Below are 18,831 nucleotides of genomic sequence, written 5' to 3'. Positions count from 1 at the left end.
GACCCAGACTCCATTTATTACCGGCGCCGGTCAACAAGTGAGCAGGAAAAGAGTAGCATGGTTCGTGGGGAACCGAACCTGGGGTTAGTTGGTGGAATTTATACACTATTTTTTTGTTGACACATTGCACAGCACAGTATAGGTGGAAGAGCAAAGCAAAGGATTATCGCAAGTGGAAAACTCTTACTTTACTCCAATTAAGTTGATTACTTAATCGTTAATTTTTGGCATCCTTTTACCCGCGTGCCGGTGTGGTAAAGAGAGGGAAAGAGAGAGAGTGAGAGAAAGATACGAAGTCAGGGTGTGAGAGACGAACGTAATCCTACGAGAGACATAATCCGATCAGTAGTATAATGAGTAATGGATGCATTACTGTTGTTGGCATTTTGGAAAGAAAAAGCTTTTCGAGTGAGCCTTCCTTTTCAATGCTTCTTTTATAAATATATTTTTTGTTCTCTGTTCTTAATCGCCATTATTTGGTTAGAATTATGATCAAGCATCTCAAGGATCTAAGGGGTGCCAAGAAAACAGTCTCATATCTAACTGACTGTGAGATGAAGTTACCACGAAAAGTGAATTCCAAACACTCATCTCCAAGGACTTATGGTGTGTTGGAAGATGTGTATAATTCTAAAAATTGTATGCGGTCAATTGCAACTATTTAAATATTTATTAAATAAGATATATTGTCAACGATTTTAAAAGCTCTCGGATAATAATAGCAACTGAGAAACTCAAGACGACTCCTGGATATAGTGAGACTAAGCACTTGGAAAATCGGTGTCCTTTGTCAGTGATCGCTAGCGATGTCGTCTATGTATCCTGAGGTCTAAGAATCGTGGGGTAATCTCCTTTTTCTTCTCCTCTGGTCTTACGACCTCCTATGCCATGCCTACCATTTCTGGCTTACTGGACTTAATGATACCACGTAGTTGAATAGTCAGTCCTCCCTACGCCGGGACGGCCGGAATGTGACTTGAACACATATGAAGACCGGCGTCGTTGACGCCTGAACTACCGTGCCGGCCGAATAGAAGTTTGCTTCTAGAAAGGCGTTTCCTGACTGTAACAGGCATGATGCTTTAATACTAGCTGTATCAGAAGCTTTCGTAAGGATTGTCGACGACAAATACGTCATGTAGCATGGCAAAATAATTCTGATGGCACTCATCAGAAGGATCAAGAGTAAGAAAATACTGGTCTCAGAGATCTGGTCATGTCATGAGAATTCTTCCAGATAATCCACTTACTTCATGGCCTTGGCCTGCGATAGCGCTCACGGTTTAGTACCGACTTCTGCCAATTTATTATGCCGGCCTTTCTGGAATAAGCGTCAACGCCATCACTCCATTTAATTGGCCTAAAAAGATTTTACGGGATGGGTCTTCCGGTGCCTTTCTCATGACATGACCAGCCCACCGGAGATTGGCAAGTCTTATTCGCTGCAGGATACGTAGATCACCGAACAGCTCGTCGAGCTCGTCATTATAGTCAAAAATCCTTCTTCTCGAAGTCAGTTTTGGATCCGGACAACCTATTTGGTAAAGCTATAGCAGGTATATAAGTTTAAGGATTAAAACAGCTTGGACAAGTCCCTCAGTATACCCGTCCCTCAATTTATCAACTTTACTTGAAATACTCCTAGTCGGATTACTTATTACTAAGACCCAATTATACCATTATAGCGCACAGCGCATTCGAAAGTGTTATCCTTTTCAGTTAAATTCCCTTACCGACAATACGGTACAGAGGAGAGCAATCAGGACACTCAAACCTCCAGCCCATCCACATTACCAAGTCAACTCCACCGCAGCACACACGTACCAGACATTCCTTTTGTTGAGTTTTTTTTTTTTTTTGGACGTCCTCCTCCTTTCCTATGCCCAACTTTGTCGCATTCTTGCAGACACCGATTCGTTACGGGCGTCACAAAACCAATCGACGACAACATCATGCTGTCTGGGCTCGGTGCTGTTAGTGCTTTTGTTTGATGAGGTGTTGAACATAAGTAATGCCGTCAGGCGTGTGTGTGTGTGTGTGTACTTATGAGAGAGGATCAAACAAAGCGAGGTTGAGCTCGAACGCAAAAACACAGCACCAAAGGGAAAATCTCGTCATTATTGATGAAGCGCATAAAATAGAAATGCAAATGGGGGGTGTGTATGAGCGTCTCGGTGGCTGGTAGTAATGCTGATGGTCCATATTTATGACACCGTAAGCCCGACGAACGACTCATTTGCATACTCACACTAATGCGCTTAATTCAGTACAAAATGTTGTGGGGGTTTTTTTTTGTGTTGGATTTTATGGCCTTTTTCCCGGGGCGTAAAAGGGAAAATTTGCTCCAAAACTCCAAGGTCCTGCCCGTAGAAAATCGATCGTATGTCGTTCGATCAAAATTTTGAAAACATCGGTAAAAGGGGTACAAAACTTCAATGCTTTTACAAAATTCCAAAAAACAAAAAAAAATCCGCATCCCATAATGCATATCCCAATTGATGCAAGCGGTATAGAATAAAATTTGCATATGCAAATCGATTCGTACCAGCGTTCTTCTCAGCGTTCTGCTCGCTCCACGGTAAGGGTTCCACGGTTCCGGTTGGTTCTCTTAACAAATCCTTCTTGCTGGGGAGTTTTTGGGAAGGTAAAGGCGAAGCGTGCAGGTTTGCCGTACGCCTGTACATTATTCCTTTTGCTTTGCTGTGCATGCAGCATGTGCATTTCCCCCGGGCAGCAGCACAATACAAATGGCGTTGACTCGGCGGGGATGATTATGCTTCGAAGGTGTGCTTAATAAGTGTGAACAAGATTTCAACTTCAGCACGCCGTTGTTCTTTCAGCGTTCCTTTTTTTTCTTGCTTCATTTATCACACCTTCGTTTTGAGGGTGTGTGTGTGTGAGGCTGCATATTAGTTGAGATGCAAAACAACTGACTGACTTTTGTCATACAGTCAAGCCAAATATTGAACGTCAGCTTTGTATTTTTGGGCGACAACAGTTGACAGATGCCTTTCAAATGTAAATTGTACTATTTTGGTGTCACAGTTTGTTTGGAGGTGTTTTAAATGGAAAATCTCTAATTAACTGTCAGTATAATTTGGATGAAAGCTTCAACAATTCACAAATTCAGATAAAACTCATTAGAGTGAAACCGAACGAACTCTCTCGATCAAAATCAGAATTAAATATTGACAGAATTATTGGATGCTTCTTATTCACTAGAAATCATTGAAGATATTCAGACAAAGCTCATAAGGGTGACACCGAGGGATCGTCATCGCAAAATTAGATCGTAAAAAGGGCTTCAAATTCTGAATCCAAACCATCAGAAATCTCAATGTCTCATATCGGAATTAAATAAATAAAAAAAATTAAAATGGTCTTACTAATGATTCTACAGTTAGTTCTTGTAGGATAAAAACATCTCCGCATCAGCAAAAAATTATGGACCACGATATTTAAAGTTATTTCCCGTGAACTTCTAATTCTTCTCCCTACAACCTCAAACCGTCGCGGCCTGCTATTTCTGGGTTCCAGTGGCTTAGTTTTACCCGTAGCTGTGTAGTTAGTTACACCTACGGGGTCTGGATGGGATCTGATCCTCGGTTCTGCTCCTCGCGTGAATTGAATCGCCATCGCCTTGGCAACCGGACCGCCCGCCTATGATCATACTTTTTAGTCCCTAAATTTTGGACCACAATCTTTGACAGTGGAAGTTGACTCTTTGGATCTAAACAACATTAATTCTGGAGGCTAAACTCTATGCTTTCCTGGTGCAACGATACGCAAATACTTAGCCAACACCTCTTAGCCGAGGGTTCATCATTAATGTTCTAACCAAAGAAAAGTGTTAATCTAATGGGAAATTTGGAGGATTTGAAGGTATTTGAAACCCGGTCCTGCCATGTGAAGACTGGCACCGATATCGCATCTACTGACGGGCCGCCCTCAAGAAATAGTCTTCTTCTTCTTCTTCCTCGGCACTACAACCTCGAGAGGTCTCGGCCTGCCATTTTTGGCTTACTGTGACTTGATTTTACCCGTAGCAAAGTAGTCAGCGCTGCAGTATGCTGACGTAACCCCGGTCCTGCCGAGTAAAGGCCTGCGCCGCTGTCGCATCTACTACCGAGCCGTCCTGAGGAAATTGTCATGTTGCTTAAATTATAGGTGTTAGCAAGGTATATGGACATAGGAGGTAGAGTTGTCCAGACTAAATTGACATTGGTCAACTTGACAGAGCAATCGATCAAGGGTATCGAGGGGAAAAGTATTAGTAGACGAGTGGTGGAAGCGTCGAAAGGGGTGCATGCCGATGGTTGTATCGCAAATATCTTCAATCCCCTGGTGGGACAACATTTCATCTACGAAGATGACCCATGAACTAGCAAAATTGTTTAATGGACTGAGAATCGAGGCTGTTTGCTCATGTTGGTTGCCCCATACCATACGATTTTGTAAACAAACTCTGACAGTTGTCGACTTAAATGGCGCCCTGTCAAATCGATAAAAATGCACCTTCTAAATATGTACAAATTACATATATTAGGAACTTAGTAGGGCTCCCAATGCACTGTCAGCTGAAGGGCTAAAATGATAAGAAGAAGTATTAGGTATTTAGAAGAGAAATATTTTCATCCATAAAGATCAGCTGTAAAGCTGTAAAGCCTCCAACAGAATAATACCCGTATAATTTTAGTACCCATTTTACAACATTCACTGCCATCTTCCATACCACTTGAAGTCCAAATTAAAGCAGTCATCACGGCACGGCAACTCCTTCAGCCCGCAACAGTAAGGATGCAAGATTATCCCTTTCCACTCCACTCCAAACTATGCCCAAACACTAATGAATATTCCAACGACGCGACGCCATCAGTGCACACGCACCCAATGGTGGTGCGCTACTCAGCCTAGTCTAGTAGTGGCTCTGGTACAAGCGTCCCATTAATCGCGATGATGCTTATGCGTTTCATTTAATCAACACCATGCGTCTTTTTGATCTCGCAACGCCGCTATCTAGCGGCTTGAATTAATCGAGAACATACAGATGGACGGAAAACAAAAAAGAATTTTGTTCGTGAGGCGTTGAAGTCAGCAACCGTTTCAACACAAGAAAGAATTACCGTAAGGTGTGTGATGTGAATTGGTGTGTTGTGTCATCGCATTATGCGCATCTGCTTCCGCTAGACAACACGGGCTGAGGTTGCTTCCAGGACATCAAAAGCGAACCAGTGTTGCGTGGCGTGGGTGCGCACCGTGTTTTATCTGACGATTACAGAAGTTGCATTGTTTCAAATGATGCACGAACCCGTCCGCAACCAGCACTGCAGCTCGGTGTGTTCTGTATCATTCCGAAGAAGTAATCCTGCTTCGTATCAGAAGTTCTTTAACTGGAAGGAATGATGCCCGGATCGCATGCGGCTGCAGGACGGGGGACTTTTATGCTTTGTCTTGGGCGTCTGCCTAGACAAAAGGATTACGTCCCTTTTCGCAACCCCTTCCCCCCGGTCGTGGTCGTCCGTCACAGTGACAGGTGTCATAAGGGGAAGAAGCGAAGAAGCTAATGCGCGCCCGAGCCGAGCGTCCTTAAAGCGGCAATGCAATTTAATGCAGTGTTTATTGATGCATTATGCAATGTTGCGACGATGCTTTCAAGTTTCAGCCAGGTACGCTTAGCTGTTTTGTCTCTGGGCTTTCCGAGGGAAAGTTTTGGACAGCACTCGGACACAAGAGTTGGAATCTGTTTTTCAACAAAGTATTGGTAGTGTTGTCTAGGTGATACGAGCTAAATTACCACCGTGTCGTCATCCTTATCATCATCCTGATCATCATCAGCAACATGATGACACAACCAAACCCCTCCTCCCCCAGCTGAAAGTGCAAACTCCACTCAGCTTGCTCGAAAATTCATCATCCGAACCAGCTGCTTTCGTAGTGTACAGGGGAGTACCGCCACGGGGAAGGAAGGCTGCGGATCGAGATTGTCGTTCCAGGTGCAAAGTTTGTCCCGCTTTTTTTTATTCTCTCTCTCTCCACCAGAGCTAGTCTGCAAAGTTTTTCCCCCATTTTAGTTCGCAGTGGCTGCACTTTCCAGGTCAGATGTCTAGCAAGTTTTTAGGTTTTTTTTTTGTTGGCAAGCTGAGATGAGTCCTCCGATCCACACCAAGGAACCGTCCAGGACACCACAGCAGCTACTGTTGCATATGTGTTCGTGTCCCCGGAACGCGCAAGGAAGGCAAACTTTTGTGGGCTATAATTAGTGTTGCATTATGTTCGGATGGGATGGAGCTTTACTACCCAACGAACTTATCTCTTAATCAACGCAGCTCCGGAAGGTGTAGAACGAAGCTTTTGTGATGCAACGGCCATAAGATTATAAGAGCCGACCATCGGAAATAATGGTGTCCCGAGCGAGCGGTGGAAACTTTTGTTTCTCGCAGTGAGAGTGTCAGTTCTCCATGTGTGAATCACCTCACTGTGAAACACATAATGTGTGCAGGCTTTGAATTTACTTTTAGCCGCCCGGCTGCTTCTCTTCACACATCAGCAAACGCCGAGCGAGCCCGTCCCAGGTCCCTAAAGTCGTCGTCCATTGGAAAGGGAGGGTCTGTCCTCGTCCTGGAGCGTGTGTGTGTGTACGTGTGTGCCAGAGATTTATGGGTTCTTTATTGTCTGTGGAGAAAGCAGAATATGCAGAATATCCCTCCGTCGGCTGCCCGTGTGCCCCACACCACGCAGTGTGCCCGCATATCTCGCCGGACAAATCGCGACGACAGTGGTCACACTGGGGAAGATTGATATCACTGGATTACCTTCGGAGTTGAATAACTCCCCGGGCCAACGCTGCTTCACCAACATCGCCCCGCAGTTGCAGGACACAGTCTGGATGGATGAATGGACAAAATGCCGCATAGCAGTACGGACGCGATGGCGGACGCCGCCGGACTGAGGATGGGCCCCAGTGTTTTCGGATAGTGATCAGCGTGCGGCGCGCTCCACTGAGTTCCCGATGGCATATGGGAACTTTAATTTATGACACTCGCATAACAGTGATTTGCATGTTGCACGATCTCGCTCGGTACTTCATGCCCGTGTGTGTTTCTGTGTGCAGATTGGCATTTGATTGGCCACATCAATAGGACGAACTTGCCGGATGCATATTAATGCAAGCGGTATGCTCCAATTTTCCCAGGCAAAACCCGTGGTCTTAAGCTTGATCGATGGCCACACAGACATCTGCTGGCCTACGGGGAACTGATTTATGGCAAGCAAAATGTCGTCCTTACGCAAAACCCCTTAAATGGTGCGATTGTTTGTTGATTCAACAAACAAATTTACCACAATCGGGTGCAATTAGAACTTCTAGCCAGCCAGAGTCTAATCGACAGGCTGCGGGCATTACATTCATACAGCGGGCCTCGCCTTCCGCAACCACGTCCAAATTAGTGTGCGTTCTGGCTCATTAAACGATATTGGATGTTCCAGCAAGGGGGTAATTAAACGAATTCCATTCAATCACACAAATCTTTGCCGCTGCTAGTGCCCCAGTGCCTGCCGAGGAACTAACTTTATTTATTGAATTACCTTACCTCAGCAAATGGGTAGCTCGGGCCAGACTATATTGGTGGTGCTGGGAAGTAATGAACCTGTGCTGCTACTGCTACTCCCATCGAACTGACCTCGATTAAACTTCCCGGCAAAGTTCTCCTTCGTTCATTACTCTTACAGCGTCGCATCGCATCCGATAAAAGCTAATAAAATCGGGAAGCTTACCCGCCTCTGTGGACGTAAGGTTCGTGGAGACTAGCAACTTTGTGCAGGCCATTCGGGCTGGTCGAGCTATTGAATTAATTTTTTTGCCATTACCAACATTGAGTTCCGGAGGTTCGTTTATCGCTAGCAATCTTATCATTACGTCTCGTTACGTTTGCCCTTCTTCAGCGTACTTTGGTCATTAGATTTGAGTGTGAAGCAAAAGTTGTTCACAACTGTAACAACCCGTTTGCTGACAACAACTGTCCCCACTGGAGCGCTCTTCATCAAAACTTTAAATATTAATATTCCAACGCTCGAAACGATTGAGTAGCGAGAAGAGATCATCGATAGTTTGGTGGCAAGAAGTCACGGAAGGCCCTTATCAACACGGTCCCTCCCCCACGTAGACAGACTCCCGTAAACTCGATTCGATTACTCTCTTCCAACGACCCAATTATTTCCAGTCGCTTTCCTGGTGCTTTTGTTGTCGAAAAGATGTCGCCATCGCCAACCGTCACCGAGTTCACGTTCACTTCAAAATCCTTCCAATCCGAACTGCAAACATCGAATCGGGATGGCAGGATGCGGAGAAGCCGGTTCTCTTGTGCAAGAATCGGGTGGAAAAAGAAAGAAAACTCGTAACTTTTTATGACCTGGAAAGCGGGATAAAAGTTTTTCCCCCCCAGCAGCCGTTTGGAGGCACAGGCGACGGCGGCACACAAAGGATATAAACATTGCTGTCCATGATTGCGGTCTACTGGTCGCACGGTTTATCGTGCTGCAGCCCGGTGCTCGACCCGGGCTGGTCGCGAATTCCCCTACACGGATTAGGTTCGAAAGGAGGAGCACATTAGGATGTCTGCAGAAATGTGTCGTCCAGTGTGTGTTTAGGTCCATTAAGATGGTACGTCTGGCGTCCCGCGTGCCGATTATCATCCCTTAGTAGGTCTTTCCGGGAGGTTGTTTTCTACCATTTTTTTTTTGTTTGCTGCGGTCCCGAACAGATTTGGCGCATTATCGCTCCGCGTCCGTGTGTGTGTGTGTGTGTGTGTGTGTGACAAGATCATTTCAATTCTGATCACTCCGGAAGCAAACTGGAGCGCAGCTTGAAACTTCAATTATCTACAACGGATGGAAGGAAGCTGGGGAACGATTTAGAGCTTTTTATTTATTGATTTTTTCTAGTCCAACTTTATGTGTCGTTCATTCTAGATTGTACTGTACTATTGGTGAAGTTTCGGTAGAAAAAAGGAATAGGAAACAAGTGGGTTCCATTCGTCACGTCGTATTATTATTATGTGGAGCTTTCAATCGTCGTCGGTATCAGGGAAGCTGGATCATTGTGGAAAACACGATTGGGACGATCACGTCCGTACAGTTATTTGGAGCAAGTTTGCTGAAACAATAATAGGCAATTGACCTAAAAGTTGCGGGTTTGGGGATTGGTGTCGAAATAGACGGCAGTAGTAACTCATGATGGAGATAACAGAGCTCTGTGGCAACCCGCCTTGAACTAAATCTCCAAGTCTAATGTTATGCCTAGTAGTGGCAGATGTTACTTCAGAATTATATATATTTTGTTCCAAGAGAATTCCCACAAAATTGGTCTCCAAAAAAAAAATCTGATTTAGTCTGAGGCTTGATAAATTTTGCGGATTTAATCTTGCCGTTAATATTCAAGCTTAGCAAGTCTCTTCAGGAGCGACCCAGTGGTATAGGCGACAGCGACACAGGCCTTCACAGGGCAGAACCGGGGTTTCAAATCCTATCTAAACTTGCCTCCCTACGAACGCATGACTGACTAGCCAGCCAACCCAGCTTTACGGGTAAAATAAAGTCAGAAAAGAATAGCAGACTTGACCTTAAGTTAATAAGAGGCCATCATTAAGCCAAGAAGAGAGGTGAATATGCCTTCACAAAGGAAGGAGAGCAATACGATTTTGCTGGTTGTTTTGTCCTTGTGTCAATCTCATGACATGACTAGCAACTCAAGAACTTAGTGGGATTAGCCCATTTCATTATCCCAGAGTCATTAGTTTTGGATATAGAGATAGATACCCATTTGAATCTTTGTTATAGCTGCTTTGATAGTACAGAATAATCTTCCTCTTCTAAGGTCATGCCAGTCATTTCTAGCCTTCTAAACTTAATGATACCACGTTGGCAGTACTCACTACGGGGAAACGGTCCGGATGCGATTTAAATCCCGATCCAGCCTAGCCATATGATGTCCGACATCTTTCGTCCGACAGTCCGACATGATACCACGTGAACTTTGAATAATACTTAATCAGGCTAGTATAGTCTGGAACCTTGAGTATAGCCTTGTATAGTCTGAAGTCCTTCCGCAGAAATATGGGTTCAGCACCGAGAGAAGCAATTCAACGAAACTCAATCGCTATGCAATAAGGCTACTCCCTCGGAGGGATGGAGACTATCGTCCATTTGTATGAAGCTAGGTGTATGTTACTAGGACTCCAATCGCTGTCAGTTCGTCGTCAAATATCCCATTACCCCTTTTGTATCCGGCCTTCTCGACCAGTCTATCAGATGCTCCTAACATACTCAGATTCATTAATAGTCCTGCATGAGATCGCGCTTCTTCTTTCGTGCCCTAACGACCTTTTAGGTCATTTCTGGCGTACTTATTGATACCACACAGCTAAATATTCAGTCCTCACTATGGGGAAACGGCCCTGATGGGATTTATGGGGTATGAAGACGCGCAATATAGCAATACGGCCAGGCCGTTCTTTATGAATAAAAAAAAAAAAAAAAAAAAGACGCGCTCTATTGCCGTCTCCGGGACCACCGGGCCTCCTTGCAGTTGAACTATTCTTATGAATTTACTTAACCAGTTTAAGATAAGATAAAATGTTTAAGCAACTGACATAAAAATATCAGGAATGTTGAAGACTTTTTAATTTTAAAGTCTTTGGAAAAATACTCTAAATCCACGTAGAAGTTGGGATCACTTCAATAAAACAAATGACTTCTATCAAGATAAGCAATTGTGCTGCAACAACCACCATATCAACCATAAAACTCATATCACCAACCGAATACAGCTGGATCTTCTCGTCATTCTCACAACATCGTGCTAAAATTCTCAAAATGTTTTCTTTTCTCCACCTCGTTACAGGAATTTCGCCACCGGTCGTACAGCTGCTCAAGCACGATCCGGATCGTGGAAGCATTTCGCTCAAATGTCACTCGAGCCAGGAACCCGTCACCGAAGTCATCGGCAACGATGGCAAACCAACGGAAGAGACGCACGTCGAATGGTACAGGTAAGAAATGGGGGAACGAGCAACACAACACAAACAAACAAAAATCGCAAACTTTCAACTCGCCTCGTTTCGGCACGTGAGGCAATGTGTGAGGATTTTGTCTCTTTTTGTTTGCAACTCAGCTATCAGCCGGTCGACCGTGTTTCGACTGTTCCCGCTGCACTCGAAAGAATTTCCCCATCCTGTGGGAAATGTGGGCAAAATATATTCCAAACACACACACACACATGTGCACCGAAACGGACGATAAACCCAACTGAGAAGCATTTAAACCGAGCTCATTTATTTTACCGTTCAATTAAATGGCGAAATGAAAACCAAGTCTTTCTGTGGCATCCAATTGCAGCAGCGTTGCCGGTTTTGCTGTGCACTGCTCGTCGATTAAATGTGTGCGGTGTTTAATCGAAAGGAAAAATAATAATCTCACCACCCAGTTCTTCACCTGCAATTTCGCTGGCCCAATAGACAAGGGTAGCCCTGTTAGTATTGTCCTTGTTTTTTTTTTAATTGGGCAATATGCATATGTTCGGTAATGATAATGATGGGATAAAGCGTCTACCTCACACATCCATGGTGAAACTCGGGGGTCGGATTTGCGAAACGACGATAATCGATAATGTGTTGTTCTGTGCGGATGTTTTATGGCACAGAAGCAGCCGAATTGAACTCCTCGAATAATGCCCCTTTAGGATTTATTAACCACTGGACGTGGCATGGGGTGCAAATGTGGTTATTGCGTTGGTAACGGTTAAAAGTGGTTAATTTACATGATGAGTGTTTGGTACCATGCTAGTAATAAATGCGATGTACTTATGAGATACTACTAAAGGATTAAACAGAACACTGGTTCTGTTAAAAAACATGATCTGTCTGGTTAAAAAACATGATCAATATGACGTTTCGATTAAGAAAATCTTATCGAAAATCGCTTTGTAATGTATTGCTCATACAAAACTTCTTGGCCGGTCAAAGTCGTAGGACTGCCATCTGATATCTGGTGGATATTTTGAGCTCTATCGTGAGTGATAATAACGATCAGATGATCCTCCGTTTGGTACTGATTGAGGGTGGCTTGCAAGGCCTCTCCTTCAACTTCTTGTCTTGTCGGAGGTCTTCATATTTTAGGTCTCCTCAGAGTCCTACAACGCACTAAATGCGCTATACATCGCACACTGATTCGCTCGGTAGTCCTCTACCTACGGGCACGAGTCCTGGGCGATGCTGGCGGAGAGAACACCAATGCAAACGCCATTTTCGAGCGGCCATCTTTGGCGGTGTGTGCGAGCAGAGCGTGTGGAGAAGGAAAATGAGCCACGAGCTAGCTGAGGCATTTGGCGATGTAGACATCCTGACGGTGGCCAATGTACTACCAGGAAGGTCCTCGTCAGCGATTCGTTCGCGTACGAGGCGTACAGGAGCACAGCTAGCTCTGGTTGGATGGATCGAGTCAGACATGGAGTGCATCCATGAACTGTGTTTTCTGGACACAAATTGGAAACCAAACTTGTTTTTAACACATGCTCCATAGGAGCAGGCCATGAAAGAAGAGAAGAAGAAGATCGGCAGGACAGAAGGGACAGCTTAATTTCGCCATGTAACCCATCCTCCCAAGAGTAAAAGAGTAGTAGTTCCGATTGAAGTTTGCAAAAAAAGGTTTTAGTCCTACAAATACTAGAATGAACGTTTGTCCAAGTTAGCCAAGTTAGCCGAGTTAGTCTTCGGTGCAATGTTTCTCCTCAAAAGACCTTTTCTAGTCTAGTCCATCTGATGTTGTCCAAGCAAATAAGAGATTTTACTTTACTTCTTCACGAACGCAACAACTTCCTGCAGGTCCTTTGCACGCATTTGACTCGAAGCTTAAACTCTGGCCATGTACTGATGCTTCCATGCAACTTTGTCTATGTTGCTCAGGTATTTATCCATCATTTTTATAAGGCAGCCTCGCCGATAGTTATAGTTCTACGGTTTTTGGTGCAGATCTACAAGCATGTAATGCAACTTAGAGCTGGGTAAAACTGTTAGCGTATCCCATGTGACTCCTTCATTTAATTGTATGGTTAACACTCCTCTGTTTGCTGGACAATCACGAGTAGAGCATAAAGGGATGTTACTAGCATGGGAGGTTTACTGATGTGGAGATTATTTTTTGCAGCTCTCTCGCAGGCCTTCCACCTGAGTCTAATATCCTCCGATACATGTTTACCTCTAAAATTTAGGGAGCATTTTGTGGTCCTAAAATAAAGACCCCTTTTCAAACATTTAGAGGACCATTGTAACCATACGCTTTCAGAATAATTTAGAGATGATTCCTTAAAAAGGTTTAGCTGCCAGTATTTATGTTCTGTTTGCTATGCATAATAGATTTTATTTGAATGGTGAGCGTATTAGAACTCATACTTTGCATAACTCTGGCGCATTAGGCGAGTTGAATCTCGTTGATGGACCTTTTGACTTGATCGACCAGGAAAATCATCGCTTGTTGATAGTTAGACCTTATGATGAACAGCAAAAACAAATATAAATTTCTTGCGAGACCTAGCGACTTGGTTATCTCAATATGAACTATTTGCCTGACGAATAACCTTTTCATCCAGAATGGGCCTCGGTCCAGAAATCGAACTGTTGAACTAGAATTGGCAACAATTAAGACACAATTAATTGTCAAAGTGCAAGTATCAAAATGTCCTCTGAAAATACTACCGAAATACTCATCAATAGTTGAATATTTCAATAGTCGTTTGCGGAGAGAGATTGAAAGGACTCGTCTGTACTTCTGAATGCCGTAGAAGCTTCCATAGCTTCTGATAGCTTTCTTTACACCATTATTCATTCTCGACGTAATATAAAACCACAAAGAAACTTCGCCAAAAACGAAAGCACATTGTGTAGCGCAACCCCACCCCGGTAATGTTTTACATCCCAGCTGCGACACGCCATCGAAAGACAGAACGGAAAACCCCCCCAAGAACGCAGGGTTTGGGTTCTCTTTGTTTCCTGCTGCCAGCCCTTGCAGACAGAAAACATTGACGTGTGGTTTGGCCCTCTCTCGCACACACACTCACACACACGGTATGTAAAATGTTGGAAAGGAGCAAGAAAATGCAACCGTGCACCATGCTCACATACATGGGGGGAAAACGTGCCACGATCAAGATGGACAACCGGAATGATGGGATGAGGACCTTCGAGATCTTTTTTTCCCCCCTTTTTTCCCGCCAGCATGTCTCGCGGAAAATAAAACTATCCACGCAGACAGAATTTAAATTGGGCAGAGCGTGGTCGAAGGAGTTGCACCGGTGCTCCGAGGAGAGGATACGAGCGATGGAAAACATGGAAACTGCATCGTTCCACCATTCGTTCAACGCTTTTCTTGTCTTCCCCACTGGCTGTGCTTTCTAGGAACGAGCAAAAGCTCTCGAAATCACCGCACATCGAGCTGCAGCGCCGGAAGCTGCACATAAAAAACGCATCAGCGAAGGATAATGGCGTGTACAGCTGTTTGCTGGTGGTGGTTGTGTCCCGCACGGACGGTAGCCGCCGGATCGCCCTACGTAGCGCGAAAAACTATCGGCTCAAGCTGAAGCCGGGCACGAATTATGGTAAGCATTTTTTTTCTAACAACGATATGGATGGAAAGATTCACAAATGCATGTTTTTGTTTTGTTTTTGTATTGCCCCCACCCGGACATAGGTGAGGGAAAAATCGATTGCACCAAGAACCACAATTTACTGCTGTGCCGTGGAAAGCGAGGCGATCGTCAGCTGAGTTCGCTGGCCGAAGGTTCCACCGAGCATCCGGTGGTACCGATGGGCGATGAAGCGATGGCACCGGCACAGCTTCAACTAGCCACCGAACGGCAATCGTTCCCGGGTGGTCCAGCGCCCGTTCGTATCGTGCTGCATCCGGTCACGACGGTCGTTAATGAGAGCCAACCGGTAGTGTTTAACTGTGGCTTCCGGGTGACGGGCAATGATAGTAGCGGCGGCGGCGGATTCGTTCTACGCTGGCGGAAGGATGGCAAAGTGATTCGCCGGTGGGACAATATGGCGGAGGGTACGACGGTGCCGACGGACGATTCCGTCACCATGTCCGGGGCGACGGAAAGTAGCTCCATGTTTCGGGATGATGGTAAGATTGGCAAATGAAATGCAAAAGTCTCTTAAACAAGTTAAGCATTGCAGGGGTTTTCCGGGATGTAAGTTGACAAGGCCAACAGATTGTTTGATTGATTAGCTATAAGATTGCCTTTTTAACTGGTTGTCGAATTTTATGGGCGAAATCTTAATGAATTGAAGAGCTGTTTATTATAAAGAATTTTTATTACTGGATTTGACTCATGTAAAGGAACTTTTTTTTTTGTTAGGAGCATGTTTCAAATGAAAAATCAAATATTTCAAGTCCGCTGTGGAACTTTGCAATAATGGAAATAATTTTGCAAGCAATTAGGAAACAATTGTTATTTGACTGCGGAATTTGACAATTAGAAAAAGGGTGTAGGAATTAAAACAAATTTTTGACTAATTTTCACCGTAAACCCGTTCGAATATTAGAACGTGTTGATATAAACGTACGATTCAAAGACATTTTACAATTCCAATCAACAGAAAGACGAAAGACGATTTCAAATTTCCATGAACACTTTGCAAATATCCTTCAACTGTATTCAGGATACCACTGTATGATTGCAAAATTCCACAATGGACCCTGAAATATTCCATTATCCAATTTGGAACATTCCCTAGCGTGATTCAAAAGTGCCATTATATAGACCGAAACGCAGTATTATTTAGTCTTCAAAGAATTATCCGAATCAGAATCACAATGGAATTAGAATGATTTAATGATTGTACTAATTTGCTGATTATACTTAATCATAGTAAAATTTTGACTCAAAATACATTTTTCAGAGAATATATATTATAATTAATATTAAATCATTCATTCGACAAATTCTTTGAAGAACAAAGTAATAGCTTGTTTCAACGTCTAATAATTCATTTTGGTCAGATAAGACTCTCATGAAGGATATTCTAAAATAGGATAAATTAAAAATTTAATAATAATTTAGAAAAAAAATCGTACTTTAAATAGATATAATGACGTAAAAATTAACATAAAATTATACTAAAAAAAAAATCATAAAATCCTGTTGAACGCACCAATCGCACCCTTAAAAACCCTGTAATGATAATAGCTTAACTTCAAAAGAAAATCCCCCTTTTAGCTCGGTCAGCCACTTTTCCAGCGATTTAATTTTCACCCCATTTTGTTTTTTTTTGTTTTTGCTTCCACCCCCCGCCCTCCCAAAACTAGCCCGCATTCACGTAGACCGTACGAATGGTTCGCTTGTGTTTGGGTCGGTTGTCGCGAGCGACGAAGGAACGTACGACTGTCAGATAACGAACAATGCGAGCGACTTTCTGGTCAGCTCAACGGCAGCGGAATTGCAAATCATTTGTAAGTAGAATGGTAGCCGAACTGTACCGTACACCACATCAAAGTGAACCTGCAAACGCAGTTGGGGTTCGGTGATGAACAGATAACACTAACCCCTGACGCTGCCATTGCGACCTTCTCCTTTTCTCCCCCCATCAGCAAACCTTCGCTTCACACCGAAACCACCGACGAGCAAAAATCTGGAGCTTGGTTCGATTGCGAAAATCCACTGCAAAGCACAGGGCACACCAACACCGACCGTACACTGGACGGTGGTAACGGAGAACGGTCCGTCCGCTTCCGCGTTGCCCGAATCGATCGAGGACGTGAACGGAACGCTCGTGTTCCGGAACGTGTCCGCCGAACATCGGGGAACGTACGCGTGTGTCGCGTCCAACAGTCAGGGTGAGATCCGGGCGAGCGTTACGGTGAATGTGGTAATTGCACCGAAGTTTGAAATCGCACCCGAAGGTTCGGTGCAGGTGTCCGAGCTCGGATCGGTACAGTTCCATTGCGTTGCGACCGGAGATCCTAAACCAACGATCCAGTGGGACAAGGATCTGCAGTATCTGCATGGCCGGGCGGGCAGCACGAACAGTAGCGGCGAGGAGGAGCGCTACCGCATTCTGGAGAATGGAACGCTCGTCCTGACGGAGGTACATCTGGAGGATGATGGACGGTACGGTTGCACCATCGGGAACAGTGCCGGTTTGAAGCGAGAGGAAGTTCATCTGATCGTCAAACGTAAGTGTGTTGTTACTGGCGAAATGCAAGCACAAATAATTGATCAACGAGTTCGCTTTCTATTGACAGCGTCAGATGGTATGGTCCTGCCGGAAGAATCATCGGAAGACGGGTTCCTCATAACGCGCGCCGTTCTCATCACCATGTCGGTCGCTTTTGCGTACATAATTCTCGTCGTTGGTCTTATGATCTGGTGCCGGCATCGGCGGGCCGCCCGCAAAGCTCGCCTCAACTTGGGCTCCTCGAAAGAAAATGGAGGTGATGTCGATCTAAAGAATTGCGAAATTGAACCATGTCTTCCGGACAAAACTTCCACCGCTGGTGCTGAGAATGGTGCAGTTAGCTCGGGTCGTTCGAGAAGCAAGCAAAAGAATGGATCTGCTGGTGGGAAAGATCCGGCCTCCAACTGTCCCGACAACGGGCAGGACAAGAGTGATGATACGGTGAATTCGAGCAAGTCGAAAAAATCGTCCGGATCGGGATCTCTGCTAGAACAGCTTGCTGTGCCACGGTCGGCCGTCACCGAACTGTTGCAGATCGGAAAGTGTGACTTTGGTGACGTATACATTGGCAAGATACGGGAGAACGATTGTCGGTTGCCACCACCGAAGGAGAGTGCCACCCAGGAACCGATCGCTGGCGATGAGGTGGGCCCGGGTACGGAGCTAACGACCGAGAATGAGCGCAAGAGTCCCGTCACGAAGCGTCCCTCGAACGAAGAGCTGAACGCTATTCGGCCGGAGAATGACTATAAGCCCGTCATGGTGAAGGCACTGACGAAGGTAAAGGACGAACACTGCTGCGGCGAGTTCCGCCGGCAGCTTGAACTGTTCAGGACTGTGTCGCATCGCAATGTGGTGCAGCTGTTTGGACTGTGCCGCGATAAGGATCCACACTATCTGCTGCTGGAGTACACTGACTGGGTAGGTTTCAGGGGAGATGATATCTGATCTTGCAGACGAGCTAAGCGAACTGCTCACCTTCCTTATTCCAGGGAGACCTGAAGCAATTCCTGCTGGCTACTTCACCGATTACACCACCGAACGGAACCGTGGACAACAAGAAGGATGCCGCCTCCAAACCACCGCCACTCAATATTCCACAGATTCTCGCCCTGGCACATCAAATCGGACGTGGAATGGATGCTATCTACAAGGCGCGCATTATACACAAGTACGTTTCTAACACCTGAGGCCCTTTTCTTAAACTGGACTTAAACACTTATCCCTTCCGTGCTTACCCACCAGGGATCTGGCAACCAGGAACTGCATCATCAGCAGTGACTTTTCGGCCAAAATCTCGATGCCGGCGTTGGCCCGCGACAAGTACAGCAAGGAGTACTGCAAACATCGAAACCAGCTGATGCCGATCCGTTGGATGGCACCGGAATGCTTCCAGGAGGACGATTACTCCATCAAGAGCGACATCTTCTCGTTTGCCGTTCTCGTCTGGGAACTGTTTACCAACGCGATCGAGCTACCGTTTAGGGAGCAAACCGATGAGGAGGTGATCACGTCCGCCCAAACCGGCAAGCTAGAGTGGAAGGTGGCAGAGAAGACGCCCGAGGCGTTACACAAGATTTTGGTAAGTGCTTGGGTTGCGGGA

At 45.1% G+C, this 18,831-nt stretch overlaps 1 protein-coding gene across 1 annotated transcript in view; it reads left to right on the top strand.

Moving 5' to 3' along the window:
- The window catches only part of LOC118503531 (tyrosine-protein kinase-like otk), a 72,528-nt gene that overhangs the window by 50,778 nt on the left and 2,919 nt on the right, over positions 1-18,831 (top strand). Inside the window, exons 4-11 of the mRNA XM_036036917.1 lie at positions 10,898-11,045; positions 14,445-14,644; positions 14,737-15,174; positions 16,360-16,503; positions 16,642-17,226; positions 17,296-18,149; positions 18,221-18,399; positions 18,474-18,810. Of these exons, the coding sequence (XP_035892810.1) occupies positions 10,898-11,045; positions 14,445-14,644; positions 14,737-15,174; positions 16,360-16,503; positions 16,642-17,226; positions 17,296-18,149; positions 18,221-18,399; positions 18,474-18,810 (2,885 nt within the window). The remainder of the gene's footprint in view (positions 1-10,897; positions 11,046-14,444; positions 14,645-14,736; positions 15,175-16,359; positions 16,504-16,641; positions 17,227-17,295; positions 18,150-18,220; positions 18,400-18,473; positions 18,811-18,831) is intronic.

The sequence above is a fragment of the Anopheles stephensi genome, chromosome 2 (assembly GCF_013141755.1).
Source record: "Anopheles stephensi strain Indian chromosome 2, UCI_ANSTEP_V1.0, whole genome shotgun sequence".
NCBI classification, from domain to species: domain Eukaryota; kingdom Metazoa; phylum Arthropoda; class Insecta; order Diptera; family Culicidae; genus Anopheles; species Anopheles stephensi.
The sequence above is the reverse complement of the archived record's forward strand: the minus strand, read 5'-3'. Positions and strand labels throughout refer to the sequence as shown.